The 24,956-nt window shown below is 38.7% G+C and overlaps 3 protein-coding genes and 1 long non-coding RNA gene across 4 annotated transcripts; 2 read left to right on the forward strand and 2 right to left on the reverse strand.

The window, feature by feature from the left end:
- Positions 1-2,823: 2,823 nt before the first annotated feature.
- LOC118241844 (uncharacterized) lies at positions 2,824-7,607 on the reverse strand. The gene is made up of 6 exons (XM_035529156.2): positions 7,592-7,607; positions 7,257-7,450; positions 5,817-5,971; positions 3,992-4,452; positions 3,496-3,701; positions 2,824-3,321 (listed from the first exon to the last, which is right to left on the reverse strand). Exons 1-6 carry the CDS (start codon positions 7,605-7,607, stop codon positions 3,124-3,126), a joined length of 1,230 nt encoding a protein of 409 aa, XP_035385049.1. The 3' UTR covers positions 2,824-3,123.
- A 3,687-nt stretch (positions 7,608-11,294) lies between these two features.
- LOC145659953 (uncharacterized) lies at positions 11,295-13,429 on the forward strand. Its single transcript, XM_081723774.1, has 2 exons — positions 11,295-11,418; positions 11,857-13,429. Exons 1-2 carry the CDS (start codon positions 11,295-11,297, stop codon positions 12,288-12,290), a joined length of 558 nt encoding a protein of 185 aa, XP_081579900.1. The 3' UTR covers positions 12,291-13,429.
- A 5,092-nt stretch (positions 13,430-18,521) lies between these two features.
- On the reverse strand, positions 18,522-22,902 carry LOC118241848 (uncharacterized). Its single transcript, XM_081694502.1, has 6 exons — positions 22,672-22,902; positions 21,234-21,388; positions 19,587-19,851; positions 19,388-19,472; positions 18,894-19,099; positions 18,522-18,719 (listed from the first exon to the last, which is right to left on the reverse strand). The coding sequence occupies exons 1-6, from the start codon at positions 22,900-22,902 to the stop codon at positions 18,522-18,524; spliced, it is 1,140 nt and encodes a 379-aa protein (XP_081550628.1).
- A 1,103-nt stretch (positions 22,903-24,005) lies between these two features.
- Positions 24,006-24,554, forward strand: LOC118241846 (uncharacterized). Its single transcript, XR_014126146.1, has 3 exons — positions 24,006-24,057; positions 24,171-24,225; positions 24,367-24,554. It is a non-coding gene; the product is annotated as an uncharacterized LOC118241846 (long non-coding RNA).
- Positions 24,555-24,956: the final 402 nt, after the last annotated feature.

Consider the following 24,956-nt stretch of genomic DNA (forward strand, 5'->3'; position numbering starts at 1 on the left):
AACAGCTAAGGAAAATTAAAGTTTTGGACCAGACTTCAGCAACCATCCAACACTAATACACTAAATGCTACTTTGCATTTCCCCTGTGAGGCTGTCAAATCAAATAAACTGTTTTGGTGGTGGACATGATCAGTCAAGACATTAAAGTTTAACTTGGACACATTCTATCAAAACAACAAAATTTACGAGGGTTCAAAGAAATGAATACTGCTCTCTGATAAATATTGTTCTACCCACCATCAGCCCAGAGAGAGAGAGAGAGATGGCAAAGACCCATGATGCCATGCACCAACCCACAGACTGTAATTAAGTTTACATACCATGTTAAATGTATTGTTTTGGTTATGTGGATGTGTTTGGTTTGTTTAGCTTAGCCTGTCTCCACACATCACTGCCGTTTTAGCACTTTAGATTAGTTACCTCCCATGTGAAGTGCTATATTTTAGTCATTTTCCCTCATTATTCTATTTCTGTTTTGCCTGTTGCTGTGTGCTCATGATCAAGAGATGATGTCACACACTATGTCCTTCATCTTTATGCTACGGTATGTTTCTTTTGAACTACGGTATTTATTTAATGTAGAAATACAATGCACCACTTGTCAATGAAAATAATAGAGATAGTTACAGAGTAAATAAACTTTTTTTTTTACTTGCCTGTGCATGAAGATGCTGTCTTTATTGTGGACTTGATTGTCCTTGATTTACAGCTCTGGAAGAAAATGATCAGTTTTTCTAGTTTTACAATTGATGGATATGTGTTTGACCAGGCTGAGCAGTTTTATTTTATTCTATAAACTACTGGTAACATTTCTTCCAAATTCCAGATAAAAATATTGTATTTTAGAGTGTGTTTTTATGAAAATGACTAATGGTCAAAATAACAAAACAGTTACAGAAATTTCAGACCACAAATAATGCAAAGAAAACAAGCTCATAATCATTTATAAACAACACAGTACTAATATTTCAACTTAGGATGAGTCAACAAATCAATATTTGGTGGAATAACCCTGATTTTTAATCACAGCTTTCATGTGTCTTGGCATGCTTTCCAGCAGTGTTTCACATTGCTGTTGGGTAACTTTATACCACTCATGGCACAGAAATTCAAGGAGCTCAGCTTTGTTTGATGGCTTGTGATCATCATTCTTCCTCTTGATCACATTCCAGAGGTTCTCACTGGGGTTCAGGTCTGGAGATTGGGCTGGCCATGATAGGATCTTGATTTGGTGGTCCCTCATCCACACTTTGATTGGCCTGGCTGTGTGACATGGAGCATTGTCCTGTTGCAAAAAACAACCATTAGAGTTGGGGAACATTGTCAGAGCAGAAGGAAGCAAGTTTTCTTCCTGCACAGTTTTGTAAGTGGCTTGATTCATGCGTCCTTCACAAAGACAAAGCTGCCCGATTCCAGCCTGGCTGAAACACCTCCAGATCATCACCAATCCTGCACCAAATTTCACAGTGGGTGTGAGATACTCTGGCTTGTAGGCCTCTCCAGGTCTCCGTCTAACCATTACACGACCAGGTGTTGGATAAAGCTTAAAATTGCACTCATCGGAGAAGATGACCTTACTCCAGTCCTCTACGGTCCAGTCGTAATGGTCTTTTACTAACTTCAGTCAGGTTCTTCTTTGCTTCTCATTGATGAAGGGCTTTTTTCTAGCTTTGCACAACTTCAGCCCTGCCTCCAGAAGCCTGTTTCGCACCGTCCTCGCTGTGCAATTCACCCCAGCTGTTGCATGCCACTTTTTGTAGGTCACTTGACATCATTAAGTGACATTTGAATGAGGTGGCGATCATCACAGTCGGTAGATAGTCGAGGCTGCAAGTGCGGGTTAGGAAAGTGTTCTATTCGGCGCGAACAGACACAGGAAAAGAGCAGCGGTGCAGCAGTTAGTGATTCGGGTGTTTTCTTTTTAACGTGACCCGATCTCGGGCTGGTATGGAGTCGTGTTTGTTTAAGGTGCTGATGTATTTGTTTTATAGGCAACTTGGGAGCAGGTTGCGTCCTGAATGAAAGGAGGGAGGTGGGAAAAGTAAAAACGTTTTGAGCTGGTGAACGCAATTTTGGTAAACATGGAGTATGATGTAATGTGTTTGTTGATTTTGTGCTTACTTTGTCGTGATGTGGGATAATCTGTTGTGTATTTTGTGTGCAGGGGGCTGAGTCACGTTTTTGTTCCCGCTATGAGTTTTTCCTGATTCTGAGTTTTTCAGTAATGTAAGGTTTTATTGGGTGTGGTGTGGAAATATTTATCAGGAATTGTACTGATGAAGTGATTCATGTACGTGTGATGGTGACCACGTTAAAAGTCAGTGAAGCCATTTGTGCTTAAACTCAGAACCAGATTTTCCACTCATTGTGTGTTTCAGTGTTATGTGTTTTTAAATTGTATTAAACTTGTCTGACCTGGTACTGGTGGTGTTGCTTTAAAAAAAAAAAAGGTGATACCTGTTGCACATACACAGATGGAATTTGCATAAAATACTGTGTAATGGTGGAACTCTCCCAAAAAGGCAACTTCTGTTCTTAAAGACTCAAGATAATCTTTCACTGATATGGGTATTTTGTGTTATTTTCATGTTATGTGGCTTCATGTGACCTGTCGTACTACAGTCGTCATAGCAACACCAGGTCTGTTTACAACACTACTACATTAGTTGGAGCACTTGGAGCTGTTGTGTCTGTATGCTCCTGGATCTCCTCCCACATGATCTACTGCCACCTCATGATTTACACATTAAGCACTGGCCACAAAGATTTGGAAGTAGGTGGCTTTGAAAAACAGATTCTTTGAGATGCTTTAATGGACAGTTTCACATGGCAGTAAAGTTCATTATGGGAGATTAAAAGAGGAGAAAGATTTTTTTTTTCAGCCTTGAATGATTTGAGGCTTAGATGAGAAAGCAACGCTATTCTAATCAGGTACACATACATTGTAAATTGTGTATGACTGACTACAAGGTCATATAGTTCTGAATAAAAAATGAATGACTGATTGTACTTAAAAGCAGAAAATCAATATTATCTATAAAAATTACCAAAATATGACCACCAATTAACAGAGTATTTGATTTGACAGCCTCAAAGGGGAAATGCACAGTAGTATTTAATGCTTTAGTTTTGGATGGCTGCTGGAGTCTGGTTCAAGACTTTCATTTCCTGTAGCTGTCCCATCACACTGTTATACTCTTCCTGCCACACGGCGTCTGAGAGAGACGATGGATCAATCTCCAGGAACGCATAGGCATCCTTGGACTGTATTTTGAATATTTTAGCAGCTTTATCACAGGAACCACCAAAATTTGACCAAATCTGTAAAAGAGATACAAAACCATTTAGACAACTGTTCTGACTTACATAATGAACAATAGATTCCACATTATTCTTATCAGGCATTACTCTAATGTTCAGTGTTTTTGAATTTTAAAAAAATGTCATTGTATATTGTAATTTGACTTTACTGTAACTGTTTCAAATATCAGTTACCTCTGAAGCCTTTTGGATTGAATTCACAAATTCTTCTTTAAGTTCAGGTTCATCAACAAGATCTTCATTAACAAATGTCTTTTTCTGCATGACACCCAGCATACTGTGCACCTTTTCCCAGAAGTTTTTCATCTGAATCAGAATGTTCTGGATTTTAGTCAGATATCGCTGGACCTCGTTCAGGTGGACAGGGCTGGGTATAGAGCCTGGTACACACAAACAGAAACACAGACTGCTTATTTAAACCAACAATGAGTACAGGACAGCAAAATTGTGCAGTGTTTTGCTATGGAAGTGTTTTCAGAGCTCTGTGTCCTTTTGTATTCTTAAAATAGATTCTTTACAGTCTCATTTACTAATGTACATGTGTGGAGATGAACTGGTCCAGTAACACTACACACAGAACCCATGAGCTTATTCAAAAAACTGTTAACAGACACACAAGCATACATAACCAAAAACAGTCATCCAGCAGACATCACCAATCATCACTCACCATTGTCGATTTTTACTTTGGCCAGTTTCATCTGTAAGTCAATCTGTTGGACCTCAATGTTCCACTGTTGGTTCATCAGAGCCGTCTTTTGAGAGGTGAGCTGATTCAGCTGGTTTTCAAGAGCTTTGATTTTTGCAGCAGCAGCGGGGGATGTTGCGGCATGGTAAATGGACTTGACGATTGGCCCAATGAACGGCACAATCGCAGCGAAGATTCCGAGGCCTGAGCTTTTGCTTGTCACGTCCCTTACATAACTCTCAAGTTCCAGGTTTTTGGCATCTATCTTCCTTTTGGTGTCTTCAAGCTCGTTCCTAACTCTGGCAATCTTTTTTTCAAGGGTCTTTATAGCTCCCTCCATTTCCTGAACTTCCTTGGAAAGCTTCTCAGACTTGGCCTCAGTGTTTGCCTTTTCATTGATGTCACTGGTAGTTGTGGCCACGTGTTTGTTGTGTTTAACATAGCTAAATATAAAAAATGTGAAAATAGTCAACATTCATTTATTTTGTGTGTCTGTAGGTTGAGAAGATTCCAGCTATTTGTTATCAGTCTATGTCACTGTGTCATTAAAGCTGCACTAGGTAACATTTGTTTGTTAAAATTGAAAGAATTCACATTACTAAGCCAAGAGGAAAAACATTCTGCTAAAATATAGTGTCTTTCTGCGAGTCACACTATAAAGCATGAAATATTCATTGAGATTCAAAACTGTTGGATCAGATTTGGCAAGAGTTTTCTGAACCACATCAGATGTCTTTATGAATTAACGAATCACATGCACAGGATCAAAAACAAGGTCCAGCTCGATTGGCTGTTTCCCTGAGTAATGTTACAGGGGGCGTGGCTCACAGTTCTGAAAGTGCTGAAAGTCAGTGAATTGAAGGATAGAGATACTGCCTCATATGGAGGCATCAGAACGGCAACCCCAGTCATCCTCTGCAGCATTACCCGCATGTGACTCCTACACATTGTGTTGACTTTTCAGGGGTGGCAACAGCCTGCAGGGGTTCAGGAATGTTGGTCTATTTTTGATTGCTGAACAGGTATATTATGTTGGTGGTTTGCTAGCTAGCAAGCAAACAAGCAATTTGTTATTGATTTGGAATTTAATGTTATCTTGTGTATTGTACAAGGTAAATGTTAAGCTGTTTTATCTATGTAGCCAATGTTAGCTGGCAAATTCGCTAATATTATGATATAATCACTTTGCTGAGAGTGTCTTTTTTGTTTCAGAGTTTGTCCTCTCATGTCTGAACAAGGAAAGCCTTTAATCTCTCAGATTATTTCCAGTGCTACCGTCTCCCTCCTTTCATGTATGCAACTATATCTTTAAATTAAACTTGGCTAACATTATGCCTGTGCTACCAGGCTGTAGCGTATCTGTTGGATGATTAGAAGAGTAAGTTAGATAATGCACTTACATCCTGAGAGAGCATTCCAGAGAGATCTGATCAAATTCTCTGTGAAAACTCCTTCAACATGAATGCACTCGCAATCATCAGATAAATTCACTTGGGGAAATGGAAGGCAGCACAACCCACTTTACAATATGTTCATGATTCATGCGGTTGCATACTTCCACCAGAGTGGTCGCCAATTCTAAAAATCTACATAGTGCAGCTTTAAAGTACAACATATGAATCTTCACATCAGCACAGGCGTCACAGACACCAGAATAAAACTGAAATTGAAGAACTCTAAAAGCTAATAATTATTTAACTTTCAAACTATTAATCTGACATGCATTTCTCTACTAACAGAACAGCACTGCTTCACACCATTTCTATACATCATGGTGATCTAGGCTGCAAAAAATACATGTTGTTACCTTTGCACCATCTTGTCCACATCTGCAATAAGTTCACCAATCCAGGTTCTTGCTTTTTCCAGGTACCTTACCGCCAGTGTTGGTTTGTTTTTTTCAATAGCTTGTATCAGCATTGGAAACAGTGATGAAACCAGGCTCTGACTGGTGCCCATACACTGTGGTGGAAGGAATAACATAAGATATGCAGAATGTAATTTAGCATTTACCTCCCACCTTATATGACCTTTGCTGCTGCTGTTCCTCCATGTGATGGACATATTGGCTACAATCCAGTTACTGAGCTCATTAAGGATTCAGAGACATTTATGGTGATGTGATTACAAACATCTCGCCTCCTGCCTTTCAAATTGGTTCTGTGGTACTTGAGCAGGTCTGATTACAGGTCTGTACTCTGACACTGTGTGACCTTGTAGCTGTAGTACTTTTAACTCTTTGTCTAGATTGATCATATAAGAATAAGTACACAGCAGATCACATCAATCTCCAATTATTAATCTCCATCAATAATCAGCCCCAAGAGGAAGGAGTTTATAGAGTTTTGACCAAGGCAGAGGGTCTGTCTCATCTTACCCAACTCTTTCTCCTGATATGTAAAAGCAGATTTCCAGCTAACAGAGAACATGCTCTGATTACATGCTCTTCAAATATAGAAACAGATGCTATTATGTTACAAAACCTCTAGTACTGAACATCTGTCAAAATTGTGATCTTCATTTACTTTGTTTTTCTTCCATTGATAACACTTTTAAAATAAACTGTTTGTCAGTTTAAGGATTTGGATTTTAATCTGGAATTACATTTTTTTTCCCAAATGAGAAGGCCATAATTTTACTTAATGTGTCATTATGCCAATCAGAAAGTCCTTTTGAAATGATCAAATTTGTTCTATGGAACAAAAGAGATTGTACAAAATAAATCATTTTGTATTTTTAATATATGGTTTCTCATTTTATATATTTAGTTAATCAGCTATTTAAATCTACTGGATATTTCATTATATTTTTCTTTAGTGTTTTGGAGGACACTGATTCAGTACCTGGACAGGTTGATTCCAAAGATCTGACTCTATTTTGTTATCCCGAAAATGTAGCGTTCTACTAATAAGAATGCTTTCAGTTGGTTATATTTCTCTTATAAGTCTAATGTTAATTATGTTGGCATGTAGTTTTGAATATCACTTTATATTAATTTGCAAAATAATTTATCAACACATTTTCTAGAAAACTTTAAACTATCAGTTTGATATTTTTTTTTTGCTATGTCTGATATTTTAAGGTGAAGTGTTGCTGTAAATTCACTAGAATATCCAATCTGTCATTATACCTTTGGATTCCAGTGTTTTACACAATACGGTCATTGATTGTTATTCATTCATTATAAATTATTTTCTTCCTGACAGACAGAAACGACCAGAGATCTCACCCTACACTGACACCATACCTTCAGCAGAAGAGCTTCAGAGGATCCAAAGAGAAGTTGTGTTTCCACAGCACGCTTCCTGAGGAGCCTCTCCATGTTTGGAAACTTAGCCAGACACAGGTAGGAGATGTGGTACAGCAGGGATATCTGCATAGAAGTTGGTAGAAGCTCCTCTGTGAATCCTGGACTCCATACGGAGTTGGTTGGCACAAGTTCTGTGAATCGGTTAAAACATATTTGAATGAAACATGTGGTCAACCACCCATGCTGGTATAATGTCTAAACCTTCTCATGTCCTAAAGAATTGAAAAAAGTACAATCAATCACTCTGAAAAAAATAATAAATTAAAACTTGCCTTTGCTGTTAGCCATTGTATGTAAGACCAGGGAAGACTTGTAATCAGTGGTGTCCTATAATTCAGTAAAAGAGATTAGAATGACGCCGTCAAACAGAACAACTGGACTACGTTTTGGTTCATGAACCTAAAATAAAAAATGTGCAAATACTAAGAAGGGAACCTTACCTGTAAATCTTTGTACTTCTTGCTGGTACAGTGTGTTGAGGTCTCACTGGAGAACCTTTATACCATGCACACCCCACCTCTTACACAGAAAGAAATTGCTGTCAAAGGTCTGAGGAAACCCAAGACAAGGTGATGAAAGATAAAGAAAAAGGAAGTTTCCCTATAAAACTCTACTTTCTCTACTTCTGTACATTTACATTACATTTCTGTACTGGGAAAAGGCACATCTTTGGCTGAATAGTTTACTGGTATGTTTGTAATGCTCATAATGAATGACTAATTGCATAATCAATGTTGTTGGGTAGGTGTCATTCCTATCTGAAGACATAAAGCCAAGGTAGAACTTTTTGCCTTAAATGAAAAGCAATTTTTATTTTAATAATGTGTAATATTGTGTTATTTGCCTTTAGGTTAATATAGGAAATACACCAGAAATTTAATCCCCCCTCCCCATAAAGTCCTGTGCATTATTTAAACAAAACCTTTTGCAGGCTTGCCACAATGACCTATTTCAGATATCATATTGTTACAAAAGTGAGGAGGACCAGTCTAACTAGAAAATAGAGGCGACACCTTCTGCACCTCGTTTGTCAACAGGTTCGCTGGAAGACATGCTGAGGGATGCATTTCTTACATTTTTTCTATCAAGTCCTATAGATAATTCAAATATGAAGTTGTGCTGGACTGCCACAAACCGCCTATTTCAGATTTGTCACGTTATATATTTATTTGTTTATTTGCTTCATTCTTAATAAATTTAATCCATTTAGTAAATATAATACAATCATCCACTTTGCACCATTGTAGATTCTATGACATTACTGACTGAAATTACTGACATTCAGCTGAAAATGGTGAATTGTGAAGTTTATATCTTTGTATCCCACAAACTCCTGAAGGACAAAGCCTTGTGTCTGAAGATGTTTACTATACAAAGACCTATACAGGACACTCATTAACATAGGACTCAGGTCTTTTTTTTAAAAAGAAACCATTTTAAACAGTTTTGCTTGTGCAGTTAATGTTGGGCTGTCGAGCTGATGCAGGGGTTTCTCATGAGCAGGTCATCTGAAGCACAAGAACAGTTTACGATGTGCATTTTCTCAGGATTCTTTAACAAATAATCTGGTTTGGTCTTAAACTGGCTCTCTTTGTGCATAAATTCTGCTCTTCATTTAAAAATCAAAGTGTCTATTATGATTTCTACATTGCAACTATATTTTTGTGATTCATAGTGGGCAGTGAAGTCAGGCTAGTCTACCTTCGATAGGCCTAGTTAGCCTTAATATCCAGGTGGCAGGTTAACTGTGAATAGCAGGGATGTATGCATTTCTCTTCTGGGGAAGAAAAGCACACCTCTGATGAAACAACATGTCTTTCCAGTGAACCTGATACAATCTAGATGCAGGTGAGAGTTTGCTCATTCTACTATCTAGTTATACCAGACATCCTCCCATCTGTAGAATCCATACATCACTCTGTAACTCATGACGCAACTCACCTGTCAAAACTAGATAGGACAAGGCTAAACTCCTGCTGAACCTGATCCAGACTAAGTAAGGAAGTAGTGGCGAAACAAGCAGGCCTTGTGATGGTGGATAAGATGCAGAAAACAGAAGTGCTAATAGATGTAAAGTACGACAGGTCAGGTAACCTAGTAAGGGATGGAATGTGGCCCTTTCATAGTGTTTAGATTAGTTTTTTGTTCTGTGTTTGTATTTCACATAAGTCCTATGTGAAATAGAATTAGAAACATTTCCGAAATGAAGGATATCACACTACAAATATAATAGCACAGCGATACCTGGTGAAAATGGCAAACCCAAAGTAAACAGCTTGCTTGTTTAAAAACAACAGATCACAAAGATTTTCCACAGTGGGCAGGGATGTTCTCTAAACTTCAAGAAATCGAATGCTTGACTCATGGGTTTCCTAACAGAGAAACAAACAGATTTTCTTACATCCATGTTAATACCATAAAAAACCCCAATTCTTTGACCTTGATATTTCAGAACACTGCATAATACTTAAATGTGAAAATTATTTCATTGGAATCAGTTTATTACTCTATTAGCTATGTCATAAATTTTATTCTTTGACTGTTTACATTTATCTGACTCTTTTATCTAAAGCAACTTACAATTAAATAAGAAAACAACTTGAGCAATTGAGGGACTTGCTCAGGGGCCCAACAGTGGTGGAGCTTGAACAAGCAACCTTCTGATTACAAGTCAAGTACCATAACCGCTGGGCTACCATTACCAACTGTTACTGTTACTCAATCTAAATAACTCTTACAGTTTCGCTTATATTTATAGTTTTTTGGTCAGTTCTCATTGCCACTGAATACGTCTTATATCACAAAGGTGTCTTGTCATGTTTTATCATCTAACAGTTAAGTATGTGAACACAGAAACTTGAGGCAAGTTGAATTAAAGGACTCTTTGACTAACTTGATCAACACACTGTTTAAGTTTAAATTAAAAATAATAAAACCCTCTAAAATGAAACAAAAAGAAACATCTATATTTTCCAATGCCCAGCAGTATGTTTGACATTTGACCCAGGAGATCTTGTAGTAACCAATGCAAAGCCATGAAAACACACACAGTGTGATCACTTTGTCAGGCTGCCCTACCCAACAGCTGCACCAAACAGGCTGACAACCGTATTACAGTCAGCATTTCATGAACAAAATTCCAACAACCTTGGGATTTCTTTTTGTACTTTGACTTCTCCCTACAATTTCCTTTCAGTGCTTAGGAGAAAAGTGCAAGCAAACACACTGCTGCTGTTTCAGTCTTCAGTTTCCGATTCTATTTACTTAAAACACAAAGAGGACACGACCAGACTGCCGTTTGTTTCTCTGATGGGCTGATGAGTGGTACAGACTGACACGATTGTCCTCAAATTATATCCTAGCATGTCTCTCTCTAGTCCTCAGAGGGTGGAGTTAAGACACAAGCCAGATGCAGGAAAGGAAGAACCAGGAGACACAATGACAGAAAAGAGTAAAAGCCCTCCATGTATTAAATGACCAAATGTAGAACAGTGTAGCAATCACAGATGGAATATGCATCAAATACCATATGTGCAATGGTGGAATACATTATATGATTTCACTGGATATTCTGAGAGACCGAATGTCCATTCATACATACAATATGTTTTACTATTTTAGTTGCCTTCCTTAGATATAACTGTTGATATATAGGGTATTAAAATAATGTGTGGAATTCGAGATTCGGGATAAACTGACTGTCCCACTAAATCTCTATACACTAAATAAATGTGGGTACATATAAACTAAAGGCTGATTAATTCAGGGAGTACTCTAATGAACTGACAGAACAAATTTTATTGCAATTTGGCCAAGCTGTTACTGCCATGTTAGTGCAGTCTTGTAGGGCAAAGGGCTGAGTGAGGTTAACCAAACACTAAATCTATGCAGGTCATCACAGGTTACTCACATGGAGCCCAAAGTTCACAACACACACACAGAGTGAGAGAGAGCATTTCAGCTGTGGGATGAGCCATGTCATCGCTGGCTGTGCTCCTGAAACACGTACCGGCCTGGTTCCTCTGTGGTGGAGTTTTTCTACCGGTGACTCTTCTTTTTCTGCTGGTGATTGCTCACCTGAGATGGAAACTCCAGGAAGGTACCAAACGCAACACATCAACACTTATTTTAACGTGTGTGTGTACGTGTGTATGTGTGTGTGTGTGTGTGTGTGTGTGTGTGTGTGTGTGTGTGTGTATAGTAGTAGTAAGAGTAGTAGTAAGTCTGTACTTTTACCAAACTACTATGGGAGGAAAATGGCTTTAGTAATGACTAGCACAGCCTTGGCTAGGTGTCACCCAAGTGATTAAAACTGAATACAAGCTGTTTAATAGTCAGCACATGTCATATTGTAGGTTTGAGTGTCCACAAATTAAAGATCTCGGTCTGCTTCAACAGTCTTTAACTATGTTCTAGTGAGAGAGAGAGAGAGAGAGAGAGAGAGAGAGAGAGAGAGAGAGAGAGAGAGAGAGAGAGAGAGAGAGAGAGAGGGAGGTAATGTAAAGAAATTGTGTGTCCATATCCATTTTTGTCTTAGTGGAGGCGGAGATGTCTGTACTTCAAGACCCACGTGAGGCAGCACACCAGCTGTTCTGCAGGTCCAGACACAGACCAGTGGAGAGGAAGCACCCCTGCCCCACTCACACACCCACGCAGAGGCCCAGACACAGACCAGTGGAGAGGGAAGCACCCCTGCACCACTCACACACCCACGCAGAGGCCCAGACACAGACCAGTGGAGAGGAAGCACCCCTGTGCCACTCACACACCCACGCAGAGGCCCAGACACAGACCAGTGAAGAGGAAGCACCCTTGCACCACTCACACACCCACGCAGAGGTCCAGACACAGACCAGTGGAGAGGAAGCACCCCTGCACCACTCACACACCCACGCAGAGGCCCAGACACAGACCAGTGGAGAGGAAGCACCCCTGCACCACTCACACACCCACGCAGAGTTCTGGATCTGAGACGTGAGAGCAGCCTGCATTCCTCAGAATGGGAAGTTCTGGATCTGGATCGCCCCACAAATGAGTGACTGCATTGCACTTATTACATTATACCTACTTCAATGTAAGTTACTTTTGGGTGTGAGATACTATGAAGCCTATTTTGTTGTTTTAATGTTTGGTAGGCCATCCAAGGCTGATCTAAGCTTTCTAAGAGTTTATGAACAGATAGCAGTAAGAAGAGGATAGATTTAGTGTGTTTGGTCTCTCCCCCTTTGAATCTTGATTCCTCTCAAGGTTTCTTCCTCCTGCTCTAGGGAGTTTTTAATTGTCACTGTCACCCTTGGTTTGTTGACTGAGGGTTTGGACTTGGACATTTGTAAAGCTGCTTTGTGACATCTGTTGTAAAAAGTGCTATATAAATCAATTTGATTTGATAGTTAAGTGCAGGAAGTGAAAAACATGATTTGACTGATGTGTTGTAATTCTTACTCAAAGTAACTCACAAACAAGGTAAAGTCTTCCACAGGTCTATATAACATGCACGAGAGAGAGAGGGAGAGCATGTGAAGCTAGATGAAGTTAGCGCTCAGCGCTAGCACCTCTGAGACTGCTGCAAGTTCGCTCTCTGGTGGAGCAGCAGCAGAACTGCAGGGATTCCCCAGACCAGAGAAACAGGCTTTACTCAAAAATAGAGGTGAGGTCCTTTTCTAAACTCTACAGGGATATAGAGTGGAAAAAGAAGGAGGAGTGGAGAAGAGCTGGGGGGGGGGAGGGAGGGAGAGAGAGAGAGAGAGAGAGAGAGAGAGAGACAGACACACACACACAGACAGACACACACAGACACAGAACACAACACACAAAGAGAGTGTGTGAAAGATGTGTGTGAGTGAGTGAGAGGTAGGTGTACTTCCATCAGATAGAGCAAATACCAAACTAAAAGACAAAGGTAAAGGATATTCAGGCAAAGAGACTGTGTCTCTAACAGCCACTAGTGTAACGCTGATGTCCATGTGCAGTGAAAGCATACAGCTGTGAAGAAGCCCCAGTATGAGCCAGACACTAGATTAGATTAGCAGGTCCCTCAAACATGGTGACTCTGTAATTATTGTTAACGTTAACCTGCAATAAAGGATTGACCAGCAGTTCTCTTCTATTAATTCTGAAGTCTGCATCATCATTTTCTATTTGAATGTTTAATTTTAAAACTAGCTGACTGGGGATTTAGGAACGACATTTATCGGTGGCCCGTACTATGGGAACTTTGTCTGTGGACCCACACTGTTATCAGCACAAACTGACAGATCACCTAAAAACTGCATTGTTCTGTGTGTGATGGCTGAATTTGACAGAAGCGTGTTTTGAAGGTAAGATGATGTCTTTTAAAAGTTCTGCCTTAGTTGGAAATTTCAGACTTTTGTTCAGAGAGTTTTGTAGTGGTTGGGTATCGGGATCATAGAAAGTGCAGACTGAGTGTTGGTGAATGAGAATAGATTGTGAACGTTATAAAAACAATTAAAAGGAGTAGAAGTGCACAAAAATGAAAGTGACACCTTATGCAAACTTAAATGATTGTGTGAAAAAAATCTGTATGACAAATAACTGAAAAAGCCATCCTATAAAAATTTTAAAAAGTAATAGCAAACACCAGCTTGATAAAAAACATACAACTATGAGATGAACAACTGCTCAGAGAGAGATACAGACAAAAGAGCTCAGAGTAAAAAGGCAAAAGCACACAAAGAGATAAATGTTAAATGTAGTTGATTGTGTTTGTCTAAAGTGTTCACCTAAGTGTCTGTCGTTTTGTTTCTCTAAAGTGAAGTTAAAAGCAAATTAGGTCATCTAAACGGCTTAGAATTCGTGGTTTTGAAGAACATATGAAAAATACTTATGCATAGTAATTTATTGATTGAAACACTGGGAAATCAAACTCATATCAAACTTTGGCTATTGAGCGAGTGACATACCTTAAATAACGCGGAAAACCGCTTTTCTTCACTTGAGGAAAAAGAAAAGCTACTGCTACCAATGTTTAACTTGTTGTTATCTAGCTATTTATCATTAAGGGCAATATTAGGTTTGGAACTTTTGCCACGGGGGCAGGTGAACCGCTGCCAACTCCAGCAAACAGGTGATGAGCAAACAAATCCAACAAGGAGCAGAAAAAAGAGTTGACCTTTAATGACCTTATAAAATGCAAAACCACTTTGTGAGGCTGTGAGGCCGTAACAAGGAAAAAGAAGTACAAATGGCTAATGTAATGGAAGTTGTGAAAAAGTGAGCAGCAGCAAAACAAACAGAAGCACAAATGGAAGGTGTTTTCAGTGTATTTTACAGAGCTTATCATTCATAAACAAACAATCATACTGGTGCAACTGTCTTCAGGAGTGATGCAAGCCAAAATAGCAAACAAAACTCACACTAATTAAATAAAACTACTCACTAACTAATCATAACAATACAACTCCCTAACTCCCTAACACAAAAACAGAGACAAAACAAACGCCCAACAAAAATAGCAGTCACTCCCTACCACCAGTGTCCAACACCAAAATACCAAACAAACGATATTTACACAATCTAAATATATGTATATATGTATATATACACAACTGGCAAATCAGGAAGGGCGAAGCCAAAGACGAAGTCCAAAAATGAGGAAACATTCACTCACTCACTCACTCATTCATTCATTCATTCATTCATTCATTCAATCTCTCTCTCTCTCTCTCTCTCTCTCTGTCTCTCTCTCTCTCTCCTGGGAGTGGCCTTTAAATAGCCAACACAGTAAGGAAAGGGGCGGAGTCTCAATCAGGGTGGAAATCCTGGCAGTGGATCTGGAGCGCAAACACACATCCATCTTTCCGTAACAAATATGTGACAGGAATGGACAGGAATCCATTCTCAATCCACTCTTATTTGTTATATAAGTCTAAACAGTGGTTTGAATGTTTTTTATATTTTCTTTAAAGATTTGGTCAGCTTTTGGTGGTGTCTGTTATAAAGTCGCTAAAATATTCAAAATACAGTGAAAAGATGCCTACCTGTTCTGGGAGATCAATCCATCATCCCTCAGATGCCGTGTGGCAGAAAGAGTCTGACAGTTTTATGGAACAGCTAAGGAAAATTAAAGTTTTGGACCAGACTTCAGCAACCATCCAACACTAATACACTAAATGCTACTTTGCATTTCCCCTGTGAGGCTGTCAAATCAAATAAACTATGTTGGTGGTGGACATGATCAGTCAAGACATTAAAGTTTAACTTGGACACATTCTATCAACACAACAAAATTTTTGAGGGTTCAAATAAATGAATACTGCTCTCTGATAAATATTGTTCTACCCAACATCAGCCCATAGAGAGAGAGAGAGATGGCAAAGACCCATGATGCCATGCACCAACCCACAGACTGTAATTAAGTTTACATACCATGTTAAATGTATTGTTTTGGTTATGTGGATGTGTTTGGTTTGTTTAGCTTAGCCTGTCTCCACACATCACTGCCGTTTTAGCACTTTAGATTAGTTACCTCCCATGTGAAGTGCTATATTTTAGTCATTTTCCCTCATTATTCTATTTCTGTTTTGCCTGTTGCTGTGTGTTCATGATCAAGAGATGATGTCACACACTATGTCCTTCATCTTGATGCTACGGTATGTTTCTTTTGAACTACGGTATTTATTTAATGTAGAAATACAATGCACCACATGTCAATGAAAATAATAGAGATAGTTACAGAGTAAATAAACTTTTTTTTTTACATGCCTGTGCATCTGTGAAGTAAAGCATGAAGATGCTGTCTTTATTGTGGACTTGATTGTCCTTGATTTACAGCTCTGGAAGAAAATGATCAGTTTTTCTAGTTTTACAATTGATGGATATGTGTTTGACCAGGCTGAGCAGTTTTATTTTATTCTATAAACTACTGGCAACATTTCTTCCAAATTCCAGATAAAAATATTGTATTTTAGAGCGTGTTTTTATGAAAATGACTAATGGTCAAAATAACAAAACAGTTACAGAAATTTCAGACCACAAATAATGCAAAGAAAACAAGCTCATAATCATTTATAAACAACACAGTACTAATATTTCAACTTAGGATGAGTCAACAAATCAATATTTGGTGGAATAACCCTGATTTTTAATCACCGCTTTCATGTGTCTTGGCATGCTTTCCAGCAGTGTTTCACATTGCTGTTGGGTAACTTTATACCACTCATGGCACAGAAATTCAAGGAGCTCAGGTTTGCTTGATGGCTTGTGATCATCATTCTTTCTCTTGATCACATTCCAGAGGTTTTCATTAGGGTTCAGGTCTGGAGATTGGGCTGGCCATGATAGGATCTTGATTTGGTGGTCCCTCATCCACACTTTGATTGGCCTGGCTGTGTGACATGGAGCATTGTCCTGTTGAAAAAAACAACCATTAGAGTTGGGGAACATTGTCAGAGCAGAAGGAAGCAAGTTTTCTTCCTGCACAGTTTTGTAAGTGGCTTGATTCATGCGTCCTTCACAAAGACAAAGCTGCCCGATTCCAGCCTGGCTGAAACACCTCCAGATCATCACCAATCCTGCACCAAATTTCACAGTGGGTGTGAGATACTCTGGCTTGTAGGCCTCTCCAGGTCTCCGTCTAACCATTACATGACCAGGTCTTGGATAAAGCTTAAAATTGCACTCATCGGAGAAGATGACCTTACTCCAGTCCTCTACGGTCCAGTCATAATGGTCTTTTACTAACTTCAGTCTGGTTCTTCTTTGCTTCTCATTGATGAAGGGCTTTTTTCTAGCTTTGCACAACTTCAGCCCTGCCTCCAGAAACCTGTTTCTCACCGTCCTCGCTGTGCAATTCACCCCAGCTGTTGCATGCCATTTTTTGTAGGTCACTTGACATGATTAAGTGACATTTGAATGAGGTGGCGATCATCACAGTCGGTAGATAGTCGAGGCTGCAAGTGCGGGTTAGGAAAGTGTTCTATTCGGTGCGAACAGACACAGGAAAAGAGCAGCGGTGCAGCAGTTAGTGATTCGGGTGTTTTCTTTTTAACGTGACCCGATCCCGGGGCTGGTATGGAGTCGTGTTTGTTTAAGGTGCTGATGCATTTGTTTTATAGGCAACTTGGGAGCAGGTTGCGTCCTGAATGAAAGGTAAAACGGTAAAAGTAAAAACGTTTTGAGCGGGTGAACGCAATTTTGGTAAACATGGAGTATGATGTAATGTGTTTGTTGATTTTGTGCTTACTTTGTCGTGATGTGGGATAATCTGTTGTGTATTTTGTGTGCAGGGGGCTGAGTCACATTTTTGTTCCCGCTATGAGTATTTCCTGATTCTGAGTTTTTCAGTAATGTAAGGTTTTATTGGGTGTGGTGTGTAAATATTTATCAGGAATTGTACTGATGAAGTGATTCATGTACGTGTGATGGTGACCACGTTAAAAGTCATTGAAGCCATTTGTGCTTAAACTCAGAACCAGATTTTCCACTCATTGTGTGTTTTAGTGTTATGTTTTTTAAATTGTATTAAACTTGTCTGACCTGGTACTGGTGGAGTTGCTTTTTTTTAAAAAAAGGTGATACCTGTTGCACATACACAGATGGAATTTGCATAAAATACTGTTTAATGGTGGAACTCTCCCAAAAAGGCAACTTCTGTTCTTAAAGACTCAAGGTAATCTTTCACTGATATGGGTATTTTGTGTTATTTTCATGTTATGTGGCTTCATGTGACCTGTCGTACTACAGTCGTCATAGCAACACCAGGTCTGTTTACAACACTACTACATTAGTTGGAGCACTTGGAGCTGTTGTGTCTGTGTGCTCCTGGATCTCCTCCCACATGATCTACTGCCACCTCATGATTTACACATTAAGCACTGGCCACAAAGATTTGGAAGTAGGTGGCTTTGAAAAACAGATTCTTTGAGATGCTTTAATGGACAGTTTCACATGGCAGTAAAGTTCATTATGGGAGATTAAAAGAGGAGAAAGATTTTTTTTTTCAGCCTTGAATGATTTGAGGCTTAGATGAGAAAGCTACGCTATTCTAATCAGGTACACATACATTGTAAATTGTGTATGACTGACTACAAGGTCATATAGTTCTGAATAAAAAAGGAATGACTGATTGTACCTAAAAGCAGAAAATCAATATTATCTATAAAAATTACCAAAATATGACCACCACTTAACAGAGTATTTGATTTGACAGCCTCAAAGGGGAAATGCACAGTAGTTTTGGATGCTTTAGTTTTGGATGGCTGCTGGAGTCTGGTTCAAGACTTTCATTTCCTGTAGCTGTCCCATCACACTGTTATACTCTTCCTGCCGCACGGCGTCTGAGAGAGACGATGGATCAATCTCCAGGAACGCATAGGCATCCTTGGACTGTATTTTGAATATTTTAGCAGCTTTAACACAGGAACCACCAAAATTTGACCAAATCTGTAAAAGAGATACAAAACCATTTGGACAACTGTTCTGACTTACATAATGAACAATAGATTCCACATTATTCTTATCAGGCATTACTCTAATGTTCAGTGTTTTTGAATTTTAAAAAAATGTCATTGTATATTGTAATTTGACTTTACTGTAACTGTTTCAAATATCAGTTACCTCTGAAGCCTTTTGGATTGAATTCACAAATTCTTCTTTAAGTTCAGGTTCATCAACAAGATCTTCGTTAACAAACGTGTTTTTCTGCATGACACCCAACATACTGTGCACCTTTTCCCAGAAGTTTTTCATCTGAATCAGAATGTTCTGGAATTTAGTCAGATATCGCTGGACCTCGTTCAGGTGGACAGGGCTGGGTATAGAGCCTGGTACACACAAACAGAAACAGACTGCTTATTTAAACCAAGAATGAGTACAGGACAGCAAAATTGTGCAGTGTTTTGCTATGGAAGTGTTTTCAGAGCTCTGTGTCCTTTTGTATTCTTAAAATAGATTCTTTACAGTCTCATTTACTAATGTACATGTGTGGAGATGAACTGGTCCAGTAACACTACACACAGAACCCATGAGCTTATTCAAAAAACTGTTAACAGACACACAAGCATACATAACCAAAAACAGTCATCCAGCAGACATCACCAATCATCACTCACCATTGTCGATTTTTACTTTGGCCAGTTTCATCTGTAAGTCAATCTGTTGGACCTCAATGCTCCACCGTTGGTTCATCAGAGCCGTCTTTTGAGAGGTGAGCTGATTCAGCTGGTTTTCAAGAGCTTTCGTTTTTGCAGCAGCAGCGGGGGATGTTGCGGCATGGTAAATGGACTAGACGATTGGCCTAATGAACGGCACAATCGCAGCGAAGATTCCGAGGCCTGAGCTTTTGCTTGTCACATCCCTTACATAACTCTCAAGTTCCAGGTTTTTGGCATCTATCTTCGTTTTGGTTTCTTCAAGCTCGTTCCTAACTCTGGCAAGCTTTTCTTCAAGGGTCTTTATAGCTCCCTCCATTTCCTGAACTTCCTTGGAAAGCTTCTCAGACTTGGCCTCAGTGTTTGCCTTTTCATTGATGATGTCACTGGTAGTTGTGGCCACGTGTTTGTTGTGTTTAACATAGCTAAATATAAAAAATGTGAAAATAGTCAACATTCATTTACTTTGTGTGTCTGTAGGTTGAGAAGATTCCAGCAATTTGTTATCAGTCTATGTCACTGTGTCATTAAAGCTGCACTAGGTAACATTTGTTTGTTAAAATTGAAAGAATTCACATTACTAAGCCAAGAGGAAAAACCTTCTGCTAAAATATAGTGTCTTTCTGCGAGTCACACTATAAAGCATGAAATATTCATTGAGATTCAAAACTGTTGGATCAGATTTGGCAAGAGTTTTCTGAACTACATCAGATGTCTTTATGGATTAACGAATCACATGCACAGGATCAAAAACAAGGTCCAGCTCGATTGGCTGTTTCCCTGAGTAATGTTACAGGGGGCGTGGCTCACAGTTCTGATATACCTGTGCATGTGTACAGTGCTGAAAGTCAGTGAATTGAAGGATAGAGATACTGCCTCATATGGAGACATCAGAACGGCAACCCCAGTCATCCTCTGCAGCATTACCCGCATGTGACTCCTACACATTGTGTTGACTTTTCAGGGGTGGCAACAGCCTGCAGGGGTTCAGGAATGTTTGTTTATTTTTGATTGCTGTACAGGTACATTATGTTGGTGGTTTGCTAGCTAGCAAGCAAACAAGCAATTTGTTATTGATTTGGAATTTAATGTTATCTTGTGTATTGTACAAGGTAAATGTTAAGCTGTTTTATCTATGTAGCCAATGTTAGCTGGCAAATTCGCTAATATTATGATATAATCACTTTGCTGAGAGTGTCTTTTTTGTTTCAGAGTTTGTCCTCTCATGTCTGAACAAGGAAAGCCTTTAATCTCTCAGATTATTTCCAGTGCTACCGTCTCCCTCCTTTCATGTATGCAACTATAGCTTTAAATTAAACTTGGCTAACATTATGCCTGTGCTACCAGGCTGTAGCCTATCTGTTGGATGATTAGAAGAGTAAGTTAGATAATGCACTTACATCCTGAGAGAGCATTCCAGAGAGATCTGATCAAATTCTCTGTGAAAACTCCTTCAACATGAATGCACTCGCAATCATCAGATAAATTCACTTGGGGAAATGGAAGGCAGCACAACCCACTTTACAATATGTTCATGATTCATGCGGTTGCATACTTCCACCAGAGTGGTCGCCAATTCTAAAAATCTACATAGTGCAGCTTTAAAGTACAACATATGAATCTTCACATCAGCACAGGCGTCACAGACACCAGAATAAAACTGAAATTGAAGAACTCTAAAAGCTAATAATTATTTAACTTTCAAACTATTAATCTGACATGCATTTCTCTACTAACAGAACAGCACTGCTTCACACCATTTCTATACATCATGGTGATCTAGGCTGCAAAAAATACATGTTGTTACCTTTGCACCATCTTGTCCACATCTGCAATAAGTTCACCAATCCAGGTTCTTGCTTTTTCCAGGTACTTTACCGCCAGTGTTGGTTTGTTTTTTTCAATAGCTTGTATCAGCATTGGAAACAGTGATGAAACCAGGCTATGACTGGTGCCCATACACTGTGGTGGAAGGAATAACATAAGATATGCAGAATGTAATTTAGCATTTACCTCCCACCTTATATGACCTTTGCTGCTGCTGTTCCTCCATGTGATGGACATATTGGCTACAATCCAGTTACTGAGCTCATTAAGGATTCAGAGACATTTATGGTGATGTGATTACAAACATCTCGCCTCCTGCCTTTCAAATTGGTTCTGTGGTACTTGAGCAGGTCTGATTACAGGTCTGTACTCTGACACTGTGTGACCTTGTAGCTGTAGTACTTTTAACTCTTTGTCTAGATTGATCATATAAGAATAAGTACACAGCAGATCACATCAATCTCCAATTATTAATCTCCATCAATAATCAGCCCCAAGAGGAAGGAGTTTATAGAGTTTTGACCAAGGCAGTGGGTCTGTCTCATCTTACCCAACTCTTTCTCCTGATATGTAAAAGCAGATTTCCAGCTAACAGAGAACATGCTCTGATTACATGCTCTTCAAATATAGAAACAGATGCTATTATGTTACAAAACCTCTAGTACTGAACATCTGTCAAAATTGTGATCTTCATTTACTTTGTTTTTCTTCCATTGATAACACTTTTAAAATAAACTGTTTGTCAGTTTAAGGATTTGGATTTTAATCTGGAATTACATTTTTTTTCCCAAATGAGAAGGCCATAATTTTACTTAATGTGTCATTATGCCAATCAGAAAGTCCTTTTGAAATGATCAAATTTGTTCTATGGAACAAAAGAGATTGTACAAATAAATCATTTTGTATTTTTAATATATGGTTTCTCATTTTATATATTTAGTTAATCAGCTATTTAAATCTACTGGATATTTCATTACATTTTTCTTTAGTGTTTTAGAGGACACTGATTCAGTACCTGGACAGGTTGATTCCAAAGATCTGACTGAATTTTGTTATCCCGAAAATGTAGCGTTCTACTAATAAGAATGTTTCAGTTGGTTATATTTCTCTTATAAGTCTAATGTTAATTATGGTGGCATGTAGTTTTGAATATCGCTTTATATTAATTTGCAAAATAATTTATCAACACATTTTCTAGAAAACTTTAAACTATCAGTTTGATATTTTTTTTTTGCTATGTCTGATATTTTAAGGTGAAGTGTTGCTGTAAATTCACTAGAATATCCAATCTGTCATTATACCTTTGGATTCCAGTGTTTTACACAATACGGTCATTGATTGTTATTAATTCATTATAAATTATTTTCTTCCTGACAGACAGAAACGACCAGAGATCTCACCCTACACTGACACCATACCTTCAGCAGAAGAGCTTCAGAGGATCCAAAGAGAAGTTGGGTTTCCCCAGCACGCTTCCTAAGGAGCCTCTCCAAGTTTGGAAACTTAGCCAGACACAGGCAGGAGATGTGGTACAGCAGGGATATCTGCTTAGAAGCTGGGAGAAGCTCCTCTGTGAATCCTGGACTCCATATGGAGTTGGTTGGCACAAGTAGTGCCAAGTAGTAGAATGAGCAACCTCTCACCTGCATCTAGATTGTATCAAGTTCACTGGAAAGACATGTTGTTTCATCAGAGGTGTGCTTTTCTTCCCCAGAAGAGAAATGCATACATCCCTGCTATTCACAGTTAACCTGCCACCTGGACATTAAGGTTAACTAGGCCTATAAAAGGTAGACTGGACTGACTTCACTGCCCACTATGAATCAAGGAAATATAGTTGCAATGTAGAAATCATAATAGACACATTGATTTTTAAATGAAGAGCAGAATTTATGCACAAAGAGAGCCAATTTAAGACCAAACCAGAGGAATTGTTAAAGAATCCTGAGAAAATGCACAACGTAAACTGTTCTTGTGCTTCAGATGACCTGCTCATGAGAAACCCCTGCATCCGCTCGACAGCCCAACACTAACTGCACAAGCAAAACTGTTCAAAATGGTTTCTTTTAAAAAAAGACCTGTGTCCTGTGTTAATGAGTGTCCTGTATATGACTTTGTATAGTAAACATCTTCAGACACAAGGCTTTGTCCTTCAGGAGTTTGTGGGATACACAGATATAAACTTCTCAATTCACCATTTTCAGCTGAATGTGGAAAGTCAGTAATGTCATAGAATCTACAATGGTGCAAAGTGGATGATTGTATTATATTTACTAAATGGATTAAAGTTATTAAGAACGAAGCAAATAAACAAATAAATATATAACGTGACAAATCTGAAATAGGCGGTTTGTGGCAGTCCAGCACAACTTCATATTTGAATTATCTATAGGACTTGATAGAAAAAATGTAAGAAATGCATCCCTCAGCATGTCTTCCAGCGAACCTGTTGACAAACGAGGTGCAGAAGGTGTCGCCTCTATTTTCTAGTTAGACTGGTCCTCCTCACTTTTGTAACAATATGATATCTGAAATAGGTCATTGTGGCAAGCCTGCAAAAGGTTTTGTTTAAATAATGCACAGGACTTTATGGGGAGGAGGGATTAAATTTCTGGTGTATTTCCTATATTAACCTAAAGGCAAAGGAAACTTCCTTTTTCTTTATCTTTCATCACCTTGTCTTGGGTTTCCTCAGACCTTTGACAGCAATTTCTTTCTGTGTAAGAGGCGGGGTGTGCATGGTATAAAGGTTCTCCAGTGAGACCTCAACACACTCAACCAGCAAGACGTACAAAGAGTTACAGGTAAGGTTCCCTTCTTAGTATTTGCACATTTTTTATTTTAGGTTCACGAACCAAAACATAGTCCAGTTGTTCTGTTTGATGATATCATTCTAATCTCTTTTACTGAATTATAGGATAACACTGTATACAAGTCTTACCTGGTCTTACATACAATGGCTAACAGCAAAGGCAAGTTTTAATTTATTATTTTTTTCAGAGTGATTGATTGTACTTTTTCCAATTCTTTAGGACATGAGAAGTTTTAGACATTATACCAGCATGGGTGGTTGACCACATGTTTCATTCAAATATGTTTTAACCGATTCACAGAACTTGTGCCAACCAACTCCGTATGGAGTCCAGGATTCACAGAGGAGCTTCTCCCAACTTCTAAGCAGATATCCCTGCTGTACCACATCTCCTACCTGTGTCTGGCTAAGTTTCCAAACTTGGAGAGGCTCCTCAGGAAGTGTGCTGTGGAAACACAACTTCTCTTTGGATCCTCTGAAGCTCTTCTGCTGAAGGTATGGTATCAGTGTAGGGTGAGATCTCTGGTCGTTTCTGTATGTCAGGAAGAAAATAATTTATAATGAATTAATAACAATCAATGACTGTATTGTGTAAAACACTGGAATCCAAAGTTATAATGACAGATTGGATATTCTAGTGAACTTACAGCAACACTTCACCTTAAAATATCAGACATTGCAAAAAAAAATATCAAACTGATAGTTTAAAGTTTTCTAGAAAATGTGTTGATAAATTATTTTGCAAATTAATATAAAGCGATATTCAAAACTACATGCCACCATAATTAACATTAGCCTTAGAAGAGAAATATTACAAATTGAAACCATTCTTATTAGTAGGACGCTACATTTTCAGAATAACAAAATAAAGTCAGAACTCTGGAATCAACC

Source organism: Electrophorus electricus, chromosome 2, assembly GCF_041902795.1.
Source record: "Electrophorus electricus isolate QZ-2024a chromosome 2, ASM4190279v1, whole genome shotgun sequence".
Classification (NCBI taxonomy): domain Eukaryota; kingdom Metazoa; phylum Chordata; class Actinopteri; order Gymnotiformes; family Gymnotidae; genus Electrophorus; species Electrophorus electricus.